General features: G+C 34.8%; 2 protein-coding genes across 15 annotated transcripts; both read right to left on the bottom strand.

Annotated features, from left to right (window-relative positions):
- Window positions 1–436: 436 nt before the first annotated feature.
- Window positions 437–10160, bottom strand: LOC116167661. Of its 6 annotated transcripts, none has more exons than XM_031483096.1 (9): window positions 9664–10160; window positions 5249–5461; window positions 4736–5200; window positions 4502–4683; window positions 4281–4443; window positions 4088–4181; window positions 3979–4032; window positions 3873–3924; window positions 2536–2637 (listed from the first exon to the last, which is right to left on the bottom strand). In XM_031483096.1, the coding sequence occupies exons 2-8, from the start codon at window positions 5445–5447 to the stop codon at window positions 3894–3896; spliced, it is 1188 nt and encodes a 395-aa protein (XP_031338956.1). In that variant the 5' UTR covers window positions 5448–5461; window positions 9664–10160; the 3' UTR covers window positions 2536–2637; window positions 3873–3893. The 6 variants fall into 6 exon arrangements, 5 of the variants coding, with proteins under 5 accessions (XP_031338954.1, XP_031338956.1, XP_031338955.1 ...); XM_031483095.1 differs by having other exon boundaries at window positions 5249–5448; XM_031483097.1 differs by lacking the exon at window positions 9664–10160 and adding an exon at window positions 6972–7092 and having other exon boundaries at window positions 5249–5448.
- A 4238-nt stretch (window positions 10161–14398) lies between these two features.
- LOC116167663 lies at window positions 14399–22419 on the bottom strand. Of its 9 annotated transcripts, none has more exons than XM_031483106.1 (4): window positions 18387–18403; window positions 16641–16718; window positions 16458–16592; window positions 14399–16393 (listed from the first exon to the last, which is right to left on the bottom strand). In XM_031483106.1, exons 2-4 carry the CDS (start codon window positions 16656–16658, stop codon window positions 14612–14614), a joined length of 1935 nt encoding a protein of 644 aa, XP_031338966.1. In that variant the 5' UTR covers window positions 16659–16718; window positions 18387–18403; the 3' UTR covers window positions 14399–14611. The 9 variants fall into 9 exon arrangements, with proteins under 9 accessions (XP_031338966.1, XP_031338960.1, XP_031338962.1 ...); XM_031483100.1 differs by lacking the exon at window positions 18387–18403 and adding an exon at window positions 16987–17221 and having other exon boundaries at window positions 16641–16807; XM_031483102.1 differs by lacking the exon at window positions 18387–18403 and adding an exon at window positions 17064–17220 and having other exon boundaries at window positions 16641–16807.
- Window positions 22420–27154: the final 4735 nt, after the last annotated feature.

The raw sequence follows: 27154 nt of genomic DNA, 5'->3' as shown, positions 1-27154 counted from the left end.
CACTTGTGCAAAGCGCGTGCACTCTGCTAACTTCCACGAATTTAACAATAACAAGACAAAATTTATTACATTTAAACACACTAATTACGGATTCGATTTTCTCAGACTTAAGCTTCTTAAAACAACGATCCTCTGCATAAAAATGGGAAATAAACTTCTTTCCAGAGTAAAATAAATGCCGTCCAACTGCGGCCTAATAAAAAACACAACATTATATACCTAAAGATAGAAAAAAACTAATTCCCTACATACTAAAGTTTAAATAAATTTCCTTAAAAACGAATAAAATCATCTAAAAAAACTAGTTTTATAACCCGAAAAAATACTCCCACTCACTTTAGAGACAACAAGGTTAAAAAAACTTGAAGAGGAATATTTTTCAAATATGAAAATAAACACTAAAAAAAATCAGCAAAAAGAGCATTTAATGAACAGATGAAATAAACTTACTATATTCAATCTATATATACACATCAATGGCAAAACTGATGTCATTAAGTTATGGAAAAGAGATACAGTTATTGATGTCTTTGTTATTTATTAAGCACGACATTGCTGCTTTGCCTTTATCACCACAGCAGAGTCCAATGAGAATGTAATTTTTTGTTTTTACTTCCTCCAATTTATTAATATAGGGCACTTTTTTGGCTTGGCTGCCAAAAAGGATTTCTTTCAAAGCCTCATAAGAAGAATCCTTGATTGCTTGAAGATCATCACCCTCAATATGCTTGAACTCCCAAATAACTACACAATCATCATTTTCCATGAACAGGTCGATAAATCCCGTTACTTTCTTACCATCCATCTGAATTGTAACAGGTTTCTCCATCTCGCAATATTTGAAGTCTGCTTTGAGCATGGTAACAAACATAAGAGATTGTATTGATCGTTCCTTCACCTTTTGTCCGCGGAACTTTGACAAAAGTTTTTTCAACTCCTCATAGAAAACACTTAAACTCTCTTCCTGTTCATCTGCAGATTTATCAGGTAGTGACTCAAAATATTCTGCACATTTATGCATTGACAAGTTACTAAATCCACAAACTTTCACATGGAAATTACTAAACATCTCTAGATACGCAGTAAGGACTTCAGAATTTGGAGCTTTCACTTTAACAGATCTGCTAGAACGATGGCTTGGATCAATGGAGAGATACCCTTGTTCCATGAAAAATGAGTAGACAAGTTGTTCTTGATTGTTTTCACCATTTAAAAAGTCAGCAAGATCCTTGGCATCCAACTTATCACAGGACATAAAAGAGAAATTTCCCCCTGTTGCTACATGAACCATTGTTTCCATTACATCATCATTTTTAAGAACTTTACCAAGTGCACTAATTATGCTAGAACTCGCCCAAAAATTGGTCTTTCTGATCTCAGAAGCGTTCAGTTCCACACGAAGTCGAAAGTAGTGCAAAACCGACCATAAACAGCACACAGCTTCAGTTTTAATATAGTATCCATTGTAGAGACCCAATATCTCTCGTTGGATAGAAGCTTGTTTCTCTTTTTGCTCAGGGAACACACTTTCAAGAAGCGTAGTAAGCTCTTCATGCCCAACACCATAATATTTAGCAAACCGATCATCATCTAGTAACCATTTGTAAAATGGTATGTTGTTAAGATGCTGAGAAATACCAATGCTTCCCAGATATGACACCCCCGTAATTAGTGATCCCAAGAGATGATTATCGGCCACTTTTCCTTTCACAACTGCACCAAGCAGGGACATTACTATATTGCTGATATCTTTTACTTCACCTCCACTTTTACCAGCCAACAGGGCGTTCACAGCAGGAGCATCAAACTCATCAACCAACAGGTACACTTTCTGTTTATGGTGAGCATGTAAATATTCAATCAATTTTTGCAAACCTATGGTTGGATCCTCTCTCATGTATGTATTCATACCACACCATGCTTCACAAGCTTCATATGCTGCTTTTACTTTTCTTGGTGAGTCAGCTAAACGTTCGTCCTTCATCAGGTATGAAAAATTCACATAGAGATCATGTACAATGCCTCTGAGACCATCCTTTACAGTTTCTTTGGAAGTGCAATCAAGGTCTTTTAAGTCCAGATACACAACTGGGTGTCTCCCAAAGTATTCTTTAACAAGTTCTTCTTCCTTTATTATCTTACATGGTGGTGACAGTCCGTATCTGCAAAATGCTTTAAAATTTTCGTATTCTTTCAGTTCTTCTAAATTCTTAGGTGCATAGCTTATGTCTCGACCAGCTACAATTTCGAAGAAGCACTTGACCATGTCTATATTCAGAGACTTGCCAAAACGCCTGGGCGCAAAAATAATCACACGACGTGGTTTCTTCAGCAATTCGGCAATAAAAAGGCTTTTGTCAACCCACCCTATCCACCTAACAGCTTCTCTGAAATTACCCTCATTTTCATCAAAGATAAGTCGTGTTTCCTTCTGTAATAAAATCAGAATGATTAAAATTACTACCGGTAATCGGTAATATATTATTATTATGAAGAACTTACTTTTTGAATGTGTGTAGTTCCATCACTATCTCCTGATGCATCCTGAGCTTCAGTGCTTACTTGAGTGATAGGATCAGATGAATAGGATGCAGTAGAATCCATCTTCAGCCGCTTACTCAGTGACATGTGGCTCAACTGCAAAGAGAGTAATAGGTATACTACCAACAAGGTTTTAAAATGTGAAAGGTGATATATGCCAAAGAAAAAAAATTGTTGCTAAATATAAGTTATTACAATCAATCACAAATATCATAATCTTAGGAAAACAGTTTCAGTTTGTACCCTCATTGCATTATACTTTTCTTTGTAATTCGGCTAGGTGACCGAGACTGGTGTATTGGTAGTGTTTATTAAAACCTGCAGTTTCTAGAACACGTAGCGTTTTATCTCTAAATTCATTCCTTTGAAAAAAAAAGTTTAAAATCATCACAGAATTTAATATCTTTAATAATATAATTTTATATTTATCATTAATGTTTTTGTTCCAACAACTAAATTAGAAAAAAAGAACACAATTTATTGATCAAAGGCTCTCAAAATTTCAAAGCTGCCTCAATCCGTTTTACTTTTTCTGGAAAAGTTAATTCTTGTTTTGATGTATTTCTTAAAATTAAATCTTTTTGGTTCTTGATGACATTGTTACTGATATGTTTTGGTTTTTGTTTGAGCTCTGCTTTGTTAGCTTCACCCTGAGAGATATAATGTTAAAATCGTCTCCACAGCAGAGCAAGCAACATAATCTTCCACTGCGATTACGAGGACTGACGATACAGCATAAAACAACACATTCCTGTAGCAACGACAATAGCTGTAGGTAATTTAGTGGAAAATCGTAGCTCATAATTTCGTTTGTAATTTCTTGTAGTTGAATTTAAAATTACCTACCCCAGTGAAGTCGACGAAAAAACGTTGTATGCAATTCATGTATAAATCAAAGATTATTGGTTCGTTCGAATTTAATCCACTCGCGCAGCGCTCGTGGACTAAACATCTCACTCACCAATAAAACGCCTCAGTCAGCAATAAAATATTTTCAAAACATTTTTTAAAATATTATTGCAATATAGCAAAAATGTTTTTTAAAACATTGCAAAAATGTCTTAATGGCCACAAATAGGTTGCAGTTGCAATATTAAAAAAACATTTAAAAAATGATACTAAAATGTTTAAAAAACCTTTTAGAAATAATATTCAAATATTAAAAAAATATTTTCAAAATGTTTAAACGCTTGTTATATCACGTTATAAAAATGTTTTTTAAATCACATCCAAATATTTTTAAAAGATTGCAACCATATTATTGCAAAAATCTTAGATGCATTCAAAAAATATTTATTTATTAAAATTTGTGTTATATGTAATTTATTCACATGATGTGTTTCCTTTTAGATTCAGGAATCTCCATTGCCATTTTCAGGATCCCTACAACGCAATGAGTATTAATTTTACATAATGAATATGTTGCATAGGTATTACATTTGGGTAGTATCTTCATTAATCGCGTTTTTTCTTAATTTAACCTCAAGAGCCCTATAATATAAAAATAAAATTCGAGCCATTTAATATAAAATGTTATGAAATATACCTTTTCATTCGTGTAGGTGCTTGTGCTAACCACAACTGGATACTTTTTATAACGTCTTGTTTTGATTCAGATGGATATTTTTTTAAGACTGCAGCTAAAATACATTAGATAAGATACCAAACATTGGATTTTGTATGAATAACAATAGCAAGCTTGTTATTACAATTTTAGTATTTAAATAGTGTGCATATACCCACAACTGCTTTTGCCAATTCCATTTCCTGAAATGCTTGTTTACTTTTTTGGCCCTTCCAACTGAAATTGGAAGCCACTTCATTGGAAATAACATAGGCCATAATCGAACCTACCATCTTCGGTACAGATTTGCCTTCAGCCTGATGCAACAATGTTTTTATCTAAAATACGAGATAGATTAGTATGATTTGATCAAAACATAAAATGTCTTAACACAACCAATTTATTATTATTATCTGGATTTTTTAATTGCGTCTCTATATTGTGGAGTTGCTCCTCATTTTTTATCGGAAAAAGAAATAATTCGTCGGCATCGTAGGATTCTTCCACAGTTGCATTTACTTTTTCATTAGTATTTTCCCTTATATGTTTCAAGTGGGTTTTCATTTTAGTCATATCAACTAAAATTACAATAAATGATAAAATAATGAAACATTCTGCGAGGTAGCTTACCTGATAATTTGCACAACTGTTGTGCAATAGAAAAGAGAAGATTATTCCCATCAAAAGTGCAGTTGTGTTTGGTTTTTATATCACAGTTCACATTCACATTCTCAAAAGCAGACAATGAAAATGTGCTGTGGGAGTGAACGACAGGGTCATTATTTTGAGCAGAACTTGAACTCGGATTTGAAGCCAGTTCAGAAGGTGGCAATGTTGTCCTTTTGTGAGGTGCGGGTGTCGAGGCTTGCTTATTGTATTTTACAGAAAATGAAGGTGGAACTGTAGGGTAATGCGATTCCTCCAATAACTCCTTAGAATTATTGCGGTTTCTTGGCGAATTTTCCTCTGAGTCACATTCACCATGAAACTTGGTTTCTTTTTTTTGGCGATGTCCTCTGCCTTTTTCGTCATCTGAAAATAATGGTGCTTTTTTTGCTGCTCTAAACATCATTTGCAGAGCTTTGTTGTAATTGCCTGTAATACAAAAAATAACAACCTGCAAATTTAAAACATTTAACGTACCAATTTCATTGTGTATTATTTGTATCTGCATCTCTTCCCAGGTTTTATCTGGCGAGGCATTACTTTTTACTAAAAACTTCACCTTTGATGCCTTTTCTTGGGGAAATACGCATGTAGTGTTGTTAACAATCCATGATGTTGGAATGACATCGTAATCATTATCATCATCATCGTCAATAAATTGTATAAGAGTCCACATTCTACAACAACAGTCTACATAACATATAGAATAAGATTACGTAGTATAGTCGTGCCTATTAATACTATAAAATATAAATGAAACTGGAGTGTAGCTAAATATCTCCAAAAAAAAGAAACAAAATCTAAATTAAACTGTGAGTAGGTATAGCTTAAGAATAGGTATGTAACAGTGGAAATGCTACGACAAAGTCCTTACGTGGCAGTGTAATATATTTTACAGATACTTCTTTAACATCAAACATATTTAATTGAGACAATTTCGAAAGTTTGTAGATATCTAAATTATTACTTTGACAGGGAACCCGATAAAAATAATTTTTTATTAAGTACTTAATCCTGAATTGGAATGAATGTGATAGTATCATCATCATCGTCAATAAATGTATACTAGTCCACAATTATACAACAACAGTAGCTGTTCCAAAGGTGCGTTCTTCGCCCTTACCATTCTCTTAATTTGCTGCATATAATTCTCGAATGGAAAAGCAGATATACTGTCTAAAGAAAAATCAGGGATTTTGCCTATAAAGTAATCAGCATCATCAGTCAAATGAATAAGTCCATGAAAGTTATGAGTCATCAAATCTGGACTATATAAAGTTTGCACATTTTTAATAAAATTAATTAGTAAGCACCTAGCATACTGTCTCTGATCTTTATCTTTGCATCTAAATGTATTGCACAAAATTGAAATGGCCACATGTAAGGTAATGAAATTGTTATATTTTTCAGGATCTAGAACGCCTTTTAAAACAACAGGGCCGAAATACAATAGAAACATTCGAAATTCTGTGGCTTTCCATCTAAGAACATATTTTATTTCTCTAGGTTTCCTCACAAAATCAGTTGGTGTATTTTGAACCAATTGTAATAAATTATTAGAAATTGTTGAAATATTTTCAAATGAAAGCCTGTGAGGTAAATCTCCAGAATACCATGTCACAATTAAAGTTCGCATTACCCCCAGACATACCAAATGCATATAGTCTAAGACAAAACCATTTACAAAATCTAAATTTGGTATTTTAACTAAAGAAGTGTCATGTAATCTGTATGATGGATCAATCCAATTAATAAAGTCACTGTTAGTTCTAGCAGCACAATTAGTTTCTAAAAAAATTCTTCTGTGGTTTCTCGTTTCTCCAACTACAGTACAACGTGTACAAGAAGAATAACCACTGTGTCCTTTAACGCCTAACACATCACTTTTAGCTGGAGCATCACACACAAAACCAATTATTCTTACAATAACATTTGTCATATTCAACAAACAACCATTTTGGATTAAATCTACAGCTTCAGTAACAAAGTCATTCAAAAACGCTGACATACTCTTAGGTTTTTGTAACCCATAATAAAAACCCAAGGGAAAAACTTGACCTTTCAATTGAACTATTGTTGGAATAGAAAATAAGATGGGAATTAGTTGCCCGGGGGAACTTTTAAAAAGTGGCAACCCGTCAATATTTATTAATAAATCTATTGTAGTGATGGATAACGATGTCAAAGGCTCAAAAATTACTTTTAATTGGTGCTTTAGGCCAATATGCACATATTGTCCCGGATCAACAGGCTTAGATGATAACAACCGTTTCACTTTTAAGAGAGTTCTTCCATCAGTTGGGAGACGAGAAAAACAAGAATGTTTTTTTAATCCCACAAGTAAAGAAGATAGTGCAGATGTTGTACAATTGGTATTCAACGCCCACTCTTGTAAAAAAATTGTAATATCTTCTAATTCGGTCTTAGGATTAGTATTCGATTCTACATCAAACAGACTAGCCGTACTGCTCTCTGAATCTGTAGATGAAAGCTTTAACATATTTGAAGATGGTGAACTTGATGAAACAGACGTAGCAAGAAGATTGGAACTATAGAGCATTCGCACCTTAGTATGCAGTATGGGGTCTTATGGACTATATCCCTCCTTTACTAATTTGCGTCATTCTTCAATAACGCTATCCTTATTCCTTACCGCAATGATGCCAAACTTACATATGATTGAATTTAAGCTTTAAAACAAAATATAACGTCAAATCTTCTTGTATTGTCATTACGTGTGTGGTTCGTTTTTGTCTTTCGTATTTAACACATTTTATTGTCTCATTGCTTTAAAAATCAAATCGTTCTTTTAAGAACGCCTCCATCTCGTACTTTATATACAAGGTAACTTTGAGTGTTCTTGTAGAACCGTTATTTGATTTCATCTTTTTAGAATATCCCATTAAATGGAAGCCGAAGCTGAAGCAGGATCTGCTAACGTGAAACGCCATAAAGGAGAGTGTTTTAGCCGAAAGGAGAAACACCTCATTATCAACGTGCTGAACTATTTCTCGGGAACGATGAACGTTACTGCAGCTGTGAAAGAAGCAAGTAAAGCTTTATGTTGTTCTGAACGGAGCATCTATGCCATTAAAAAGGGAGACGGAAACGAAGGTGTATCAAGCCCGAAAAAACGCAAGCAAAGAAAAGGGAAACAAAGCAATGATCGTCTTCATGTGTATGATGAAAATGTGCAATCAGTTATTCAACGTAAAGTGCATAACTTCTTCATTACAAATATTCCACCAACTATGAACAGCATCTTAGCTTCCGTAAATGACGATAACGATCTACCCAACTTTAAACGCCCCACATTATTCAATCTCTTGAAAGATATGGGTTTTGAATTTAAGAAGGTTGGCCGCAAGAGTATCCTTATTGAACGGGATGATATTATACGATGGAGACATAAATACCTACGTCGCATCAGGAAGTTGAGAGAAGAAGGTGCTTAATCTTTTTATTATATTTAATTGCAAATTACATAATATTTATATTTTAGGTAAATATATTGTGTATACGGATGAGTCATGGGTTAACATTGGTCATTCGGTGAGCAGGGCGTGGCATGACACCACCGTTGAAAGCAATCGTCAGGCATTCATCAAAGAACTCAGTACAGGTTTAAAATCACCCACTGGTCTAGGGCCTCGCTTTGCGTTAGTACATGCTGGTGGTGATAATGGTTTTATTCCGGGCGCGGAACTGACTTTTCTCTGCAAAAAGAACACTGCTGATGCACACAACGAAATGGATGCAGGCACTTATGAAAAGTGGTTTTTTGAACAGCTTCTACCAAATGTGCCACCGAATTCAGTCATTGTTATTGACAATGCCTCGTACCACAGTAGAAAGTTGGAGAAGATACCAACAATGTCGTGGAGAAAAGAACACATTATAGATTGGCTTCGTGAGAAAAATGTACCGATTGAAGAAAATCCATTAAAACGAGACCTACTGGCTTCTGTTGCGCATGTTCGGCATCACTACGACAAAAATAAGCTGATGTTATTGCACAAGAAAAAGGTTACGAGATTCTCCGTTTACCTCCATACCATTGTGAATTAAATCCCATTGAAATGGTGTGGGCTCAAGTTAAACATCATGTCAAAATGAATAACAAAACATTTAAAATAAAGGACATGGAAGAATTAATAAAAATGGGTTATTCACAAGTTACGGTTCAAAATTGGCAACATTATGTCAATCACGTGAAAACTATCGAAGATGACATGTGGGCAGCAGATTATCTTCAAGATGATGTTGAAGAATTTATAATTCAAGTGTCGCAGTCATCTTCCGATGAATTTCAATTCGATTCCAGTGACTAATATGTATACTGTACATTTGTAAATTTTTGGGGACTTAATAAATACAAGCTGTTCTCGGCCACATTTGACAAACAATTACAATTTACCTTTTTGACTTCTGAGGTTAGGTTAAAAAGTAATAAATAGTGTCTAAACTACCGTTTTACGGTGCAGTAATCGATCCTATAATAAGTTTGGCAAGCATGTACTGTTTCTCCATAAGCCCCATACTGCATACTAAGGTGCGAATGGTCTATAGTTTGGGATGTTTCAAAGTTTGAATCGAGGTTAGAATCGAATGCACTTTGATTATGCATGGATCGTGTTACAGATTCGCTGTGAATGGCCTTCTGATCATCAGATAAGCTGACTGTTTCAATATCTTTATCTGCATTGCTTAAATTGGTACTATCATCCTCATCATCAGTATCATACATCCTTCTACGTTGACTGCGAGCTGACAGTAACTTAAACGGTAATTTCCTTCTCTTTGACATTGCAATTTATTCTTTGAATATACAGCACGACTATAACAGGTACCATGCAAGGTTATAAGTAACAGGAATCTAAAATTACACTTACCTAAATAGAGTATTGGAGTTGGCTTATGTAGGTAAGTAGTTATAATTCACCGGCGGAAAAGCACTCAAAAATTTAGCAACTAAACTAATAATAAAATGAATAAATTAATGGAGCACAATATAGCAAATGATACCACACACTTAAATTAACACGAACAAATTAAGGAACAATAAACCGTGTAGTAAACAATTCGTTGCAAGTGAGGTTAAGTATAAGACGAAGCCGTTAAGCGTTCTGCGCAGTGCGCACTGCACCAAGAGTGCGTGGTTCACAACACGTGATTAGGTATTCAACAACACTTTTTTTTAATATTTTAGAAATATTGCACCTGCATACATTTTTCACAAAATGTGTAAAAAATGTTTGCAAAATATATCTCCCAAAAATATTTACAGTAAAACATTTTTGTAATATATCTAAAACGTTTTTTGGAAAAACATTTTCCATATCAAGCTTATTTAAATGTTGTTACGTTTTTAAAACATTTTTCTAATGTTTTCTTGTTGACTGGCATAAATAACTATTTTCATCTATATTTAATGCATTGAGTATATTAATATAGTAATAAAGTGTAAAGTACTTACCAAAACAATAATTATTTCGCCACAGAATGATGCACTACTATCGTTGATACAAACAAAATTCAGATTGTACAGAATTCAGAAAACTGTTTACTCATTTACTCAACTCATGGATAGATGGCGCAAGTGGTTTTACCTCGGGTTTTACTCTTTGCATATTTTTTTAAAGAATTTGATAGGTTTTTAGTTAATTTTTTAATGCACCCCACAGCAGTAATGATTTTCATATGATTTTATTCATTTTTAAGTGTCTAGTAAAAAGAAATTTGTTTAAATTTTAGTGTGTGGGGGTCTAGTTTTTTTTTTGCTATTTTTTTAGGTACATTACATATACGTCGATTTTAACATTTTATGTACCGCATTATTGATAGAATTAATGATATGGAGTTTTTTACTGGAAAAATGAAAAATATTGCGTGTGGGGAATTAGTTTTTATGCGTTTTTTTCATGTTGATGTATCATGATGTTTGATGATTTTAAGTGATTTTATTAGCTCCCACAAGATTTGGTCTAGCAAAAAATCTTAAAATATTGCTTGTGGGAGATGAATTTTTGTTAGTTTTTTTGTGAATTTTGGGGTGATGTGTCATGATTTCTTGATGAATTTATGTGTTTTTTTACCTCCCACAAGATTTATTCTATGATATTTGACAGTGGTCACTAGGTTGCAAATGCTGCTTTTTTGCTTGTGGGAAATCGGAGATGAGTTTTTTCCTAGTTTTTATGCGTTTTTTGAGGTAATGTGCTTAGATTTTTTATTATTTTAGGCTATTTTTTTATAGTTTTAGGCGATTTTCTTAGCTCCCACAAGATTTTGTCTTAGTAGTAAATTAATGTTTTTAAGTCATTTTTTTGCTTGTGGGAGATGAGTTTTTGTTGGTTTTTTTCTATATTTGAGGTAAATACAGCTAGAATTTGAGGTAAATACACCTAGAATTTGATGTTTTAGCTAATTTTTTTAGCTCCCACAAGATTTGGTCTAGTAGTAACATTTTACTTAAAGCCCTTTGAATTTTCTGTCTTTTTATTGAGAAGTCTGATCGAAAAAGTACGAATTGTTTTGGATTCTACGCAACAAAATTAATAAGAAAAAGTGTTTTCCCGAGAAATTTTGGTGCAGTCGATTTTTGGTAAAAAAGGAAGGTTATATACACTGCCTTTTTTTGAGGCCCGAAAAAAAAATTGTCTCAGATCGATCCGGAAAAACATTTTTCTTATAGAATGTGGCCTGTAGAATCCATAATTTCAAACAGTTCCAAGATTGGGCTGCTAGTTCAAAAGTTACAGCCCTTTGAATTTTCTGTCGAAATTGGTTTCTAGTCTATAACTTTTTATTGAGAAGTCCGATCGAAAAAGTACGAATTGTTTTGGATTCTATGCACCAAAATTAATGAGAAAAAGTGTTTTCCCGAGAAATTTTGGTGCAGTCGATTTTTGGTAAAAAAGGAAGGTTATACACTGCCTTTATTGGAGGCGCGAAAAAAAAATTGTCCCAGTTCGACCCGGAAAAACATTTTTCTTATAGAATGTGGCCTGTAGAATCCATAATTTCAAACAGTTCCAAGATTGGGCTACTAGTTCAAAAGTTACAGCAGTGAAAATGTTGCTATAGTCGGTAAAATGAGTAAGTTCGCATATCGGATTAGCGCTTATATTCACAGCGCGCATGAGGTTATACATCTTTCCTTATTTAAAACATGACATTTGAGGTAGAGGGCAAGTGCGTATCTAGTTTTACGAACCGCGGGCGGTGAACTAAGAATTACACTGGACGTTACAGACGTTTAAAATGGAGGTTGTTGCAGCAAAAAGAGAAAGCAATAGTTAAGGTATGTTGGTCTCGGAATGGGAAACACCCACTTAAAAGCGACAAAGCCAGTCACTAACAAAAACTCATCTCCTACAAGCAAAAAAAATTACTTAAAACATGAATTTACTACTAAGACAAAATCTTGTGGGAGGTAAGAAAATCGCCTAAAACTATAAAAAAAATAGCCTACAATAATAAAAAATCTAAGCACATTACCTCAAAAAACGCATAAAAACTAGGAAAAAACTCATCTCCCACAAGCAAAAAAGCAACATTTGCAACCTAGTGACCACTGTCAAATATCATAGAATAAATCTTGTGGGAGCTAAAAAAAACACATAAATTCATCAAAAAATCATGACACATCACCCCAAAATTCACAAAAAAACTAACAAAAATTCATCTCCCACAAGCAATATTTTAAGATTTTTTACTAGACCAAATCTTGTGGGAGCTAATAAAATCACTTAAAATCATCAAACATCATGATATATTAACCTGAAAAAAACGCATAAAAACTAATTCCCCACACGCAATATTTTTCATTTTTCCAGTAACAAACTCCATATAATTAATTCTATCAATAATGCGGTACATAAAATGTTAAAATCGACGTATATGTACCTAAAACAATAGCAAAAAAAGTAGATCCCCACACACTAAAATTTAAACAATTTTCTTTTTACTAGACCAGTTCGTGTGGGAACTCAAGAAAATCATCTAAAACCGGCACATTCTGCCGGCTAATTCGTTAAAATCGGTGCATATTGTTGTGAAAACTTCCTAAGCCTGAAAATACCCACACAACTTACCCTTGCTAGCTCAAATCTCACACAAACCTTTAAAACATAAATCTCAGGGCCCGTAAAATGAGTCCGACTACCCCTTTTCTTCGCCCGGACAAGGGGTAGCAACCTCGCCAGGTCGGTGGCTAATACCTCCCTTAAATTCCAAACAAAATAATCCCTTGTTAACTGACTTCTGGAATGAAATTTAAGTCCCACCGATGATCTAAACCTTTTTACTTTACCAAACTCGTTTCACACTCGGGATAAAAAAAAGAAAACTTAAAATTTGAGAAACTCGAATCCTTGACTTTTACTTTACACACACAAATAATAAATGACAAAAAAAATTTAAAAAGCTGAATTTACAAAATCTGAAAAAAAATGACTGACATGAATTGAAACACAAAACCGTCTCAGACGGCGATTCTTACAATTAAATTAAAACAAAAATGACAGTACTCACGGTGCTAATCCTTTTTACAAAAGCACAACCGACCGAAGCACACAAAAAACACAAACACAGCCCCATCAGGTATGTGCTGACACAGCTACTCCAACAGCTCCTCGGCGATGCTGGCGTTAAAACAAACGTTCCGTCTCCTCCAGATGATGTAAGATACAACACAAACGAAAATGTTGCCGCTAAATTGGCGTTATCGTACCGCTCGTTTCCTCTCCAACAAACTCCTTCCAAAGACCTTAAACTCCTCGACGATGCCGGCGTAATCCACACGTTCCCGGACTTTCAAAATAACAACAAACGACGAATAAACTGGCGTAACTTTAGCAAACGCCGCTACAATAAACTTTTCAAAAAATCTTCACATACGACAAACGTAGGCTTTGCGAAACGGTACAATAAGCGCCTTCTCTTCGCTGTTCAAAACCATTTATACCCCAGTATCGTCAAATCTCGTTGGCACGCTTTCCCAAGAATAATTTGAATGTCGGAGCCGAAAAGGCTTAACGGTCGACTCCGCGGACCAATAGCAAAATTGCATAAATGAAACTATTACCGATCGTAAATCAACTTAGACTGGCACTTTTACGAGTTTTAACACGCCAAAATTCGTATGAAATTCGCTCTTAAACAACTAAAAGTTTCCTTATCTAAAGTAACACTTGTGCAAAGCGCGTGCACTCTGCTAACTTCCACGAATTTAACAATAACAAGACAAAATTTATTACATTTAAACACACTAATTACGGATTCGATTTTCTCAGACTTAAGCTTCTTAAAACAACGATCCTCTGCATAAAAATGGGAAATAAACTTCTTTCCAGAGTAAAATAAATGCCGTCCAACTGCGGCCTAATAAAAAACACAACATTATATACCTAAAGATAGAAAAAAACTAATTCCCTACATACTAAAGTTTAAATAAATTTCCTTAAAAACGAATAAAATCATCTAAAAAAACTAGTTTTATAACCCGAAAAAATACTCCCACTCACTTTAGAGACAACAAGGTTAAAAAAACTTGAAGAGGAATATTTTTCAAATATGAAAATAAACACTAAAAAAAATCAGCAAAAAGAGCATTTAATGAACAGATGAAATAAACTTACTATATTCAATCTATATATACACATCAATGGCAAAACTGATGTCATTAAGTTATGGAAAAGAGATACAGTTATTGATGTCTTTGTTATTTATTAAGCACGACATTGCTGCTTTGCCTTTATCACCACAGCAGAGTCCAATGAGAATGTAATTTTTTGTTTTTACTTCCTCCAATTTATTAATATAGGGCACTTTTTTGGCTTAGCTGCCAAAAAGGATTTCTTTCAAAGCCTCATAAGAAGAATCCTTGATTGCTTGAAGATCATCACCCTCAATATGCTTGAACTCCCAAATAACTACACAATCATCATTTTCCATGAACAGGTCGATAAATCCCGTTACTTTCTTACCATCCATCTGAATTGTAACAGGTTTCTCCATCTCGCAATATTTGAAGTCTGCTTTGAGCATGGTAACAAACATAAGAGATTGTATTGATCGTTCCTTCACCTTTTGTCCGCGGAACTTTGACAAAAGTTTTTTCAACTCCTCATAGAAAACACTTAAACTCTCTTCCTGTTCATCTGCAGATTTATCAGGTAGTGACTCAAAATATTCTGCACATTTATGCATTGACAAGTTACTAAATCCACAAACTTTCACATGGAAATTACTAAACATCTCTAGATACGCAGTAAGGACTTCAGGATTTGGAGCTTTCACTTTAACAGATCTGCTAGAACGATGGCTTGGATCAATGGAGAGATACCCTTGTTCCATGAAAAATGAGTAGACAAGTTGTTCTTGATTGTTTTCACCATTTAAAAAGTCAGCAAGATCCTTGGCATCCAACTTATCACAGGACATAAAAGAGAAATTTCCCCCTGTTGTTACATGAACCATTCTTTCCATTACATCATCATTTTTAAGAACTTTACCAAGTGCACTAATTATGCTAGAACCCGCCCAAAAATTGGTCTTTCTGATCTCAGAAGCGTTCAGTTCCACACGAAGTCGAATGTAGTGCAAAACCGACCATAAACAGTACACAGCTTCAGTTTTAATATAGTATCCATTGTAGAGACCCAATACCTCTCGTTGGATAGAAGCTTGTTTCTCTTTTCGCTCAGGGAACACACTTTCAAGAAGCGTAGTAAGCTCTTCATGCCCAACACCATAATATTTAGCAAACCGATCATCATCTAGTAACCATTTGTAAAATGGTATGTTGTTAAGATGCTGAGAAATACCAATGCTTCCCAGATATGACACCCCCGTAATTAGTGATCCCAAGAGATGATTATCGGCCACTTTTCCTTTCACAACTGCACCAAGCAGGGACATTACTATATTGCTGATATCTTTTACTTCACCTCCACTTTTACCAGCCAACAGGGCGTTCACAGCAGGAGCTTCAAACTCATCAACCAACAGGTACACTTTCTGTTTATGGTGAGCATGTAAATATTCAATCAATTTTTGCAAACCTATGGTTGGATCCTCTCTCATGTATGTATTCTTACCACACCATGCTTCACAATCTTCATATGCTGCTTTTAATTTTCTTGGTGAGTCAGCTAAATGTTCTTCCCTCATCAGGTATGAAAAATTCACATAGAGATCATGTACAATGCCTCTGAGACCATCCTTTACAGTTTCTTTGGAAGTGCAATCAAGGTCTTTTAAGTCCAGATGCACAACTGGGTGTCTCCCAAAGTATTCTTTAACAAGTTCTTCTTCCTTTATTATCTTACATGGTGGTGACAGTCCATATCTGCAAAATGCTTTAAAATTTTCGTATTCTTTCAGTTCTTCTAAATTCTTAGGTGCATAGCTTATGTCTCGACCAGCTACAATTTCGAAGAAGCACTTGACCATGTCTATATTCAGAGACTTGCCAAAACGCTTGGGCGCAAAAATAATCACACGACGTGGTTTCTTCAGCAATTCGGCAATAAAAAGGCTTTTGTCAACCCACCCTATCCACCTAACAGCTTCTCTGAAATTACTCTCATTTTCATCAAAGATAAGTCCTGTTTCCTTCTGTAATAAAAACAGAATGATTAAAATTACTACCGGTAATATATGATTATTATGAAGAACTTACTTTTTGAATGTGTGTAGTTCTATCACTATCTCCTGATGCATCCTGAGCTTCAGTGCTTACTTGAGTGATAGGATCAGATGAACAGGATGCAGTAGAATCCATCTTCAGCCGCTTACTCAGTGACATGTGGCTCAACTGCAAAGAGATAGTAATAGTAATAGGTATATCACAATACACACACACCGGTATGCCAGTGCGCATCTGTGACGTCAGCTGGGTCACAAATCTTCAGAGCGGGAATTTCGTTTTATCTTTTAGTTTCTGCGAAATAACAACAGAGTTTTCTACAATTTAGGTATTGTTGGATATTATGTAGTGAAAGACTTATGCGGATACGACATTATAGGGCACTGGAATAACGTTAATTTGCTAATAATAATCCTATAAATAGAAGCATTTGTGCGCGGAAGAAATTTAATAAGCAATTAAGCACTAATTACAGAGTAAAATAATTCGAGATCTGTGTATGTTTTGCGTTTACGTATCAATATCAAGAGTATAAACGGAACAGTCTTAGGCTCGGTTTTACCATTCCGTTGTTAACTAGTAGTTGACATGACTATTAGTTAACGTCAACTAGTAGTTGTAACCCTCTATCGGTTTTACAATCATTTGTCAACCTGTAGTCACGTTGGCTGACAGGTGCTAGTCGCTATTACGTTGAGATAAATGGCCTAAACTCCGTACAATCTGCGCATGCGAAAGAAACGTCAAAGTTGCAATTAATTAATTAAATTAAAATGTTGAATGTAGGTTAGGTTAGGTTATTGTTTTCATCACAGGCTGTTATAATGAATAAACATATATTCGTAAATCGTAATGTACATTTAAACTCACAAACTTTTGACGTTGTTATACCAAGAGCCATGTTCCGCTGCGGCAGTATAAAATCCGAAAAGAGCAGTATAAGCCCCATGTTCACAAATCGTAACCCAAGACATTCCAAATACCTACGAATCGCTCATAAACCGGACGGCTACTACGGTGATAAAACTGGAACGCTGATACTGGCATAAATATACAAATTTGCTTTCCTACCGCCTCCAATAAGACAGCCCGATTGATTGTAGATGACAACCGACACATTAAATAGGCCGTCACGTAACTTCATTGTTCGTGCATTACATCAACGGACCCGACACTCACCGCTAGCACGAAGGAATGGGCCATCAAAACCAGGCTGTATAAGACCATGCACCAAGTCGTTGGCGTACGTGAACGTCATACGGTCAAGTCCCTGCATTCAATTTAATGTTTGCTACTTGTAGGTTTCAGTTCTTCGTACAAAGATGCCTTGCAAGCGGTCCGACAGAGTTTATGTGCGATTGCAAACCCGAACACAACGTCAGTAAGGTCACAAAGTTTATAATGTGCTCCCAAGATTGGTTTTGATGGCCCATTCCTTCGTGTTAGCGGTGAGTGTCGGGTCCGTTGATGAACAATGAAGTTACGTGACTGCCTGTTTGTGTCGTTGTCATCTACAATCAGGCTGTCTTATTGGAGGCGGTAGGAAAGTAAATTTGTATATTTATGCCAGTATCAGCGTTCCAGTTTTATCACGGTAGTAGCCGTCCGGTTTATGAGCGATTCGTAGGTATTTGAAATGTCTTGGATTACGATTTGTGAACATGGGGCTTATACTGCCCTTTTCCGATTTTATACTGCCGCAGCGGAACATGGCTCTTGGTATAACAACGTCAAAAGTCTGTGAGTTTAAAATGTACATTACGATTTACGAATATATGTTTATTCATTATAACAGCCTGTGATGAAAACAATAACCTAACCTAACCTACCTTTTTAATTAATAACATTGCAACTTTTGACGTTTCTTTCGCATGCGCAAATTGTACGGAGTTTAGGCCATTTATCTCAACGTGTGTTTTGATCACAGAGTTGTATATAAGTAAATAGAGAGGCAGTACATACGACCTGCGCGTGGAAAAATAACTCCAGCTACAGTGGCCGACTTTTAATGGCGGAGCCGTTGGGACTCATGCGCAGTGCGTGAAAGGGAATCAGCACGATTGTTGGCCGTTGGGTGCATTCAGTTACATAATCACAAAACAAAACAGCAATAACTTTTCAGATGCTTCAGATTCATTTGTAAATAAACAAACACTTTGGAGCAATAATTTAAGCATGCCCATTACATTATACTCTTTACCGCCATTTCAATGTTTAGTAGGCGACGATCTGTACATAAATAAAGCTTATTTTAAAATGCTCCTAGAAAAGTGCAAGAAAAGATCAAATATATGGGTGGAAGGAAAACTCTTCGCAAGCAATTGCTGAAACTTGGTTTTCGATACAAGAAGTGTCGGGACAAACGTAGGTTGGTAATGGAAAGAAGTGACATTGTAGTATGGCATCTCGTTATTTAAGAAGATTAAAAGAAAATGAACAACCTTCATTCATCCGTTATATACTTGGACGAAACCTATATTCACCCATCGTACGGAGTGAGTAAATGCTAACAATCAGATGAAGTATCGGAAGTTTATAATAGGGCTGGTCAGAGGTACATCGTAGTATGCTGGTAGTTGTTCTGGTTTTGTAGAGGATGTCGCACAGTAAATCGGGGGATTATTACGATGATATGAATCATACCAACTTTATGCAGTGGTTAGAGAAGCAGCTTATACCAAATTTACCAGCAAACTCACGCACCTTATCAATCAGTGTTCAAATAAATAAGCCACCAACAATGAATAATCGTAAGGAAGTGATACGTTCTTGGTTAGAAGCAAATAACATTCCTACGAGAAATGAATTTATTGACAATGTACAATTTATTGTGAACACCGGCAGTTCCGATGATGATTAGTGGTCAAGTGACGATAATGAATGAAAAAAGTTAAAGGTTGTGTGTTAATTTAGTCAATGTGAGTGTTATTAATTTCAATGTGATTGTTTCAATAACTGTCCATATTTACACAGCAGAAGTGCATCAGAATTGTAAATTGTGTTGAACATGAACATCTAACAATTTTAAATGTGTTTACGTTTTGTAGAAATAAAATTATTAATTTTACTGTTTCCCCTTGAAGTAATGCAACTCATATCGCGTGGCCCACTTATTTATATTTAGTAGAGTCAAATTTTGCATGAGAATGTACAGTCTAAATTTCCAACGTCCTAGGACACGCCCTGTCAGGAACCTTCTGAGCGTGGTGCCACTGTACATACCCTCTGCCGATGCTCCATTTTTGAGATATTTGAGTTATTGGCATTTGAAGTTTGTCGACTTTGTGGCTACCCGTATTCAAACTGTGTTTTCGGCATTGCACACTAAAATTTTGTCCCGCACCAAAATAAAATTTCAACTTATTTTATTCTTTCATTGCTTATTTTTATACTCACTGAGTGCATAAATAGATCTTTAAACTCGATCGCACGAAAAATATACGAATTCCTTTATACTAGAATCTCAAAAAATCTTTTCTCGATTCTGATGTTGTAAGCCCCTTACCAGCTTTGGATTGTAGTCTACTGTATTAAAAGTTCTTAACGATTGTAATGTTTCTTATTTATTCAAGACACAGTGTGAACAACATCATTCACCACACATTGAATTTCTTTTCAATTTTTGTTGCAATGAGAAACCATATTATTCTCAAGCCGAACCTGCTTTAAGGATCATTTAATTTGAAGCTGGTTCTGTTGTCGATTACTGCGCACACTCACCAACGGCCTGCGCAAGGTTCAATTGGAGTCAATTTTTCGCTACAAGACTGTCTCTCTATTTACTTATATACAACTCTGTGGTTTTGATTATCATTTCGTACGCGCTGTTCTAACCTAACATTCGTAAACGTGTTCTTATCAATTTTGCTGTTTGTTTGTCATTAAAATGAATATGATGGGCGTAAAAGAGCGGGGCAAAGTGTTTTCACCTGCAGAAGTAGGAATTATCCAGTTGCAAAAACCTGAGTGTCAACAGAAAGCAGTTCAAGGGTGATACTGCATGATTCCTGAAATAAGAAAAAAAACGGGAACGTGTTTGATTCATCCAAAATTAGATAACCTGTTTGTACGTGTTTCAATTTGAGGGCGAATAAGATTAAGAACAAACAATACTATTTCCTTTTTTAACCGAAATCTTGCAAAAATTTGCTTTTCATCCCATAATTTGTACTGGTCTATTCTCTCTCTTATCACTTTAGGCCTTCTACGAAGTGGCACTACTTCAATTTCTTCTTCTTCATCATTCGAAATAAAATCGAAATTGCAAAACATCACATACAATAATGGCGCAAAAAAATATTCAAACAAACAAAACACTTTAGAGGTTAGGACTACCAGAAAATCTGCTAGTCAATCATACTATTAGTCAACGCCATTTTTTTTCTTTGACTAGAGGTGGTAAAACGACAAAGTGACGGTCAACTGTTTGTCAAGCGTTGACTACCAGTCGACTAGAGGTGGTAAAACCGAGCCTTAAAGTTGTTGATTTTTGTGATCAAATCAAGGACAAGTCTCCAATGCGAGTTACGTAAATTATTTGCGATGGTAAAGGACACAAGAGCGGTTAAGAAAGGTTGTAATTATAGCATATCCATTGAAAAAGACACTAGTCAACAATATACGTTTAAATGAAATGGTTTCAACATTTGCTTTTGCGTGTAATTATACTTAATACCATTTTTTGTATTATATTTATTGTTAATCAAATATAAGTATTATCTTTGTTTGTGATATTGTATTCCTTTTTAAATTATACATTAGTGAACTTGACTATCACCTATTTAAACGACCCGTAAAACTTCAAAATGTTTATATTTTCCTAGTTAGAATACACATTCGCGCTAGAAAAATGAACCAGCTGACGTCATGCGCGCAGACGGCTAATTTTCGTTGCTCGATCTAGCATACCGGTGTGAGCGATTTCTGTGGTGTGAGCTCAGAGTAAGAAATAAAGATAGAGATGCCTTGATGCTTATCTATGCGTGCCATCATCTCGTTTGTTTACTAACATTGCAGGAGGCTAAGTTGTCACATTTCACGAGATAGTTTTTAAGGGAATAATAATAACATAAGCGTCTGGAGTAATCTAAATGGATTTTTAGATGCTTATAAGGGTTCAGTAACCCAAACAATTTTAACTTGCAATTAAACGGCGTAACAAGAAAAGTTATGGTGATTAGTGCACCACAGCGGCAACGCTGTAACTTTGTTTTCCGTTGAGAGGTATTTTGTTTATTTCGTTAAAACGTGATTCCTTAATTTTTAGGAGTTTTTATAGTGCAAGACTTATTCGAATTACGGTGTATTAATTTATGGGAGCGCTTTGAAATGGGGAAAAGCTGTATTACTTGTGGAATTATTGAATTACCTGACATAACCTTTCATCGGTATTTGTTTTGATGTCATAGACGTGCATACGGGAATTTTCGCATTTTAATGTGTTTAGATTTCCTTCTAAGTTCCCACTTTGAAGTATCACCATACCTTATCATAGATCAACAGGGACCTTTCAAACACACAGCTTTTGATCATAAATATTTAGTGATACGTTATTACGTTTGCACATGTAAACAAAACATAAACTTTGTTGCCCATAAAGATAAATAAACCCTACGCCACTGACACTGACTAATGTTTATTTTCTACCTCTCAACGGTAGATGTTGGTTCAAAACAAACGTTCACGTTGTTATAGGGTACGCGTACTCTATCTTTATTTCTTACTCTGAGGGTGTGAGTGTATCGTGGGTATAATACTACCAACAAGGTTTTAAAATGTGAAAGGTGATATATGCCAAAGAAAAAAAATTGTTGCTAAATATAAGTTATTACAATCAATCACAAATATCATATCATCTATATTTAATGCATTGAATATATTAATATACCTAGTAATAAAGTGTAAAGTACTTACCAACCAAAACAATTATTTCGCCACAGAATGATGCACTATCGTTGACACAAACAAAATTCAGATGGCACAGAAATCAGAAAACTGTTTACTCATTTACTCAACTCATGGATAGATGGCGCAAGTGGTTTTACTCTTCGAATATTTTTTAAAGAATTTCATGGGTTTTTAGTTAATTTTTTAATGCGCCCCACAGCAGTGATTTTCATACGATTTTATTCATTTTTAAGTGTCTAGTAAATAGTTATTTGTTTCATTAGTACAAAATGTCAGTTTTCGGGACGAGAAAGATAGTTGCTGGACGACGCGTTAGCTCGCTTCGAGCTACAATAATTATTTTTTTATTTTATTAATAATAATTATTACTCTACAAAGCGAAATAGGGGTAAAATTATCAATGGTGGCCAATATTGCACTCGTACAGTAATGTGTATAAGTTATAGCAAAAATAGATTAATAAAAATGCACATCTTCTAACAGCTGGTCAAATGCTGCCAGCTTACAGATTATTCCAGTGAGGGCGTTGCGTCCAATGAGCTAGCTCTTCTTGAATTTAAATCTGCAAGCGCCCCAATCACGATCTCTCAATTACCCCTGGCGTGTTGATTTAAACGTGTTACTATTTGACCAGCTGTGCATACAGCGTATACAGGGTGGTGACTTGCGTCACGCATCATAGGGATTTCAATGTAAAATTCATAACATGCGATTATTGGCTCCCCAAATTATTTTAGAGCAAAAATGTATTAAGGTTTTTTGTAGAAAAAAATTTTTTACGTCAATTAATCGTATTAAGTTTTCAATTTTTTACATAATAAAGACGGAAAATTGGAAAAATAAAACCCGCATCTTTTCAATAATCTGTGATGCCATGGAATTTTATAATACAAAAACCGCCAATATCCGTCATGCCATGGAATGTCTGCTATAAATCAAATCAAATTCTATCAAAAAGTATTATATTTAGAACAGCGAATTCGACATAAAGAAAGAACAAATTACTAGAAACGGTTTCCTAATATAACAATTTACAATAAATGTTCGAATAAGTCCCCATTAACTGCAAGACAGCAACCAAGTCGATCATAAAATCCATTTCGAACTGCTGCTAATTGACAACTGGATATCTTTTTGTTTTAGAAAATTCCATGGCATCGCAGATTATTGAAAAAGATGCGGATTTTATTTTTCCAATTTTCCGTCTTTATTATGTAAAAAATTGAAAACTAATGCAGTTGATTGACGTAAAAAATTTTTTTGTACAAAATACCTTAATACATTTTTGCTCTAAAATAATTTGGGGAGCCAATAATCGCATGTTATGAATTTTACATTGAAATCCCTATGATGCGTGACGCAAGTCACCACCCTGTATAGGAAGATACCTACGTATCTTTTCTAATCCATCTTTGGTTATAACTATAGCCAGTCAAAGCTAGATACAACAAATAAAATCTAATAAGCTATGCCCTGTTATGAATTTCAGGATTCTATGAGTACAGTACCTGTAAGCAACAGGTAGCCTACCTGACCTATACGTATGGACATTGGAGCTAATGCACCAGTGGTATTGGATAGCCTATGATATCGAATGAACAACCTTAGCTGCAGACCGCTTTAAAACTGGGATATATAATCTCGACTACACCAAGAATAAACTTGACAAGTTGGCTGATACATGATTGTCTTTGCTTTTGTTAGTTACCGTACTGTAATAAAATATGAATAGGCTTAATGTTACATCATGTAGCTACAATCTGATTAGAGAAAGTTTAAATAAAGTACTGTATTTGCAAACGTTTTTAAGTTTTATTTTGAGTCTTTAATTAGTATATTATATAAATCCTTATTTTACAATAATGTGTTACTCTCTAAAAATAAGGGGAGGAGGGGTTGAATGGCAATACATTGGCAAGCTCTCTAATAGTCTCGGTTTCCCAGCCGCTATATGATATTGTGTTCTCTAATGAATCTAATGAATATTATATAATATACAATATCCGGTATAACTTAAGCTACGTAATATTATTATTTAATATTTTGCTGCTGTTTCAATTTTGAATTTCCTGCATTTAGCAATATAGCCAGCTATGGCATTAAAAGTATAGCCTAATGGCAAGCTCTCTTCCTCTTGATCTACTGAATATTATAGACGAATATGATATATAAGCTACAACAAAGGTACTACTGTTTAATACTTTGCTGCTGTTTCGATGTTGAATTTACTGCATTTAGCAATATAGCCAGCTACTGGCATTAAGAAGTATACAGTGCTGTACCTTATTATATTGGAATTGTTAAATTTATTTAGTCTATAGCTAATTTATGAATTATTGCTTTATTTAATACATTAATGATCATTTTTAAGCTTTTGTTACTGTAATCCATTTTATAACGGCATTTTTATAAATATTTATCATATCATCTTGCCGAAATTCGTATTGAGCTAATGTTAAAGGCTAGCGAAAAATGGCGCCCACACACCTCTTTAACACACGTCTATGAGCTTCGCAGCCTTAATCTTACTGACCTTGTCGATTTTAACATTTTATGTACCGCATTATTGATAGAATTAATTATATGGAAAAATGAAAAATATTGCGTGTGGGGAATTCGTTTTTTTTTCAGGTTGATGTATCATGATGTTTGATGATTTTAAGTGATTGGTTTTTTCCTAGTTTTTATGCGTTTTTTGAGGTAATGGGCTTAGATTTGTTATTATTTTAGGCTATTTTTTTATAGTTTTAGGTGATTTTCTTAGCTCCCACAAGATTTTGTCTTAGTAGTAAATTAATGTTTTTAAGTCATTTTTTGCTTGTGGGATATGAGTTTTTGTTAGTTTTTTTCTATATTTGAGGTAAATACACCTAGAATTTGATGTTTTAGCTGATTTTTTTAGCTCCTACAAGATTTCTTCTAGTAGTAACATTTTACTTACAGCCCTTTGAATTTTCTGTTGAAATGGGGAAATCATCAAAAAAGAATTCAAAAATTTGCTCATAAACATATTTGTTCTGAAAATCATAGTTATCTTAGACAATTAAAAACAAAGCATTTCCTGTGGTATGTAATTATAATTAGCATCTTTGCGTGTGCTTTGTGCGTATCAAAATGGGTAGCGACAGTTCAGATACCCCGAAATGAAATTCTGGAAGCTGCAAGCGTTGCGACCCTAAGTCATATATGATATAAGAGCAGGCGTTTGAGAGTAAAAGTACAATCGCAACTTCCTCCGTTGCACAAGATTTTAATAATGTCAAATGCAATACGTGCTTCGTAACTGTGGCTTCCAAAACCTTATAGTTAACATCCTGTACAATATTAGAAACCTGATTACCTACTTTGATGGTAGGTATAGGTAGCTACTTGTGTTCTCGGTTAATTGCTGGTGATTCTTCGTATAATAATGTAAGCAATAACATCTTCCTCATGTTTTGGTTCTAGACTTCAAAATGGTCTGCAAGCAGCAAAGATTGAAACGTCAAACTATAATTTTAAATGTGAACATTGTGATTATGCAAAATAATGCGAAACATTCCTATAAGTCCGAAAATGAAAAAAAACGCACCTGGATGGCCCAATCCTTGATGGGGCTAGACCAGATAGACGCTTTGTATCAAACAGATTACTGTTTCTCACACATCAGTTTCAAATAAGTACAGTTTGACAGATGTGTACAATAAAGTAAAGCTTGACAGAAGCGTACAATAAAGTGAAACTTTATGGCCGCAAAAGCGAGCATAAAATCAACGTTTTTGTGATGATAGCCTAAAAAAACATTTTCTTATAGACTGTGGTCTGTAGAATCCACAATTTCAAACAGTTTGAAGATTGGGCTACTAGATCAAAAGTTACAGCTCTTTGGTTGGTTCTACTTACTCAATGCGAAACTAGGCTAGCTGTCACTTTTGTGAGCTATATCCTTGGCGTGTATTTATACACACGTCCCCTACTGGGGCACCATGGTGAGTGGGGAGCTAAAGGGATGAATCTACTCTTCCTAACATGAATTAAAATTTTAAGAAATACAGAAGACGCTGTCTAAAACTAGCATGACCTGAAAGCAACCATCCGGTAGGCCAATGCCGGTTCTCCAGCTTGCTGTATCCACTCATAACTCCATACCAAGGTCAAATGGGACTTGATCATCACAGAAGCAATTCACCGTTTGACGCGATTTTGTACAGGATTATCAAGGAAATACCTGCGCTTGCTCGTAGGCATACCTTCTGGACACTATTAATTAAATAAGCACAAAACACGTCCCTGTAGAGGTTGCAATACAGACGAGAAAATAGCTCACAACATTCTTTCCAAGTGTCCCACGCTCGTCCAAATGAGAGTCTATGTCGGGGAATCATGGCGTGGGGTGCTTTTAGTGACACTGGAGACAGACGACTGAAAACATGGAGGCGCCCCGCTCCAAATCGAGAATTCGGACCTCGATTATTTTCAAATATTTATTGATAAGAGACTTTTTTACTGACAATTTCTATAAACTAAATTGCTAAATTACTCGTATTATAAGAAGGCAATACTTAATTACCTATATTAGTAGAATATTAAGACAAACTCTGACAGCCACTCTCAAAATTGAGAGATTTACTTAAAAAAAAGACTGCTCAAAAAATGGGGTTAGTTGAATGATGGATCATGGTCAAAGTCATGTATGCGTCTGACTTCGATAGAGGTAAATTACGGTACAACTTAAATATTATTTTTTAAAATATCACTCGGTAGCTGCTGATTGCAGATCGTTTAATTTTTGTTTTAATGGTAATAAAATGGTATTACTCTCTACATACTAATACTCAATATTC

The sequence above is a fragment of the Photinus pyralis genome, unplaced genomic scaffold (genome assembly GCF_008802855.1).
Source record: "Photinus pyralis isolate 1611_PpyrPB1 unplaced genomic scaffold, Ppyr1.3 Ppyr1.4_LG4, whole genome shotgun sequence".
NCBI lineage: Eukaryota > Metazoa > Arthropoda > Insecta > Coleoptera > Lampyridae > Photinus > Photinus pyralis.
This window is presented reverse-complemented; position numbering and strand designations above follow the sequence as displayed.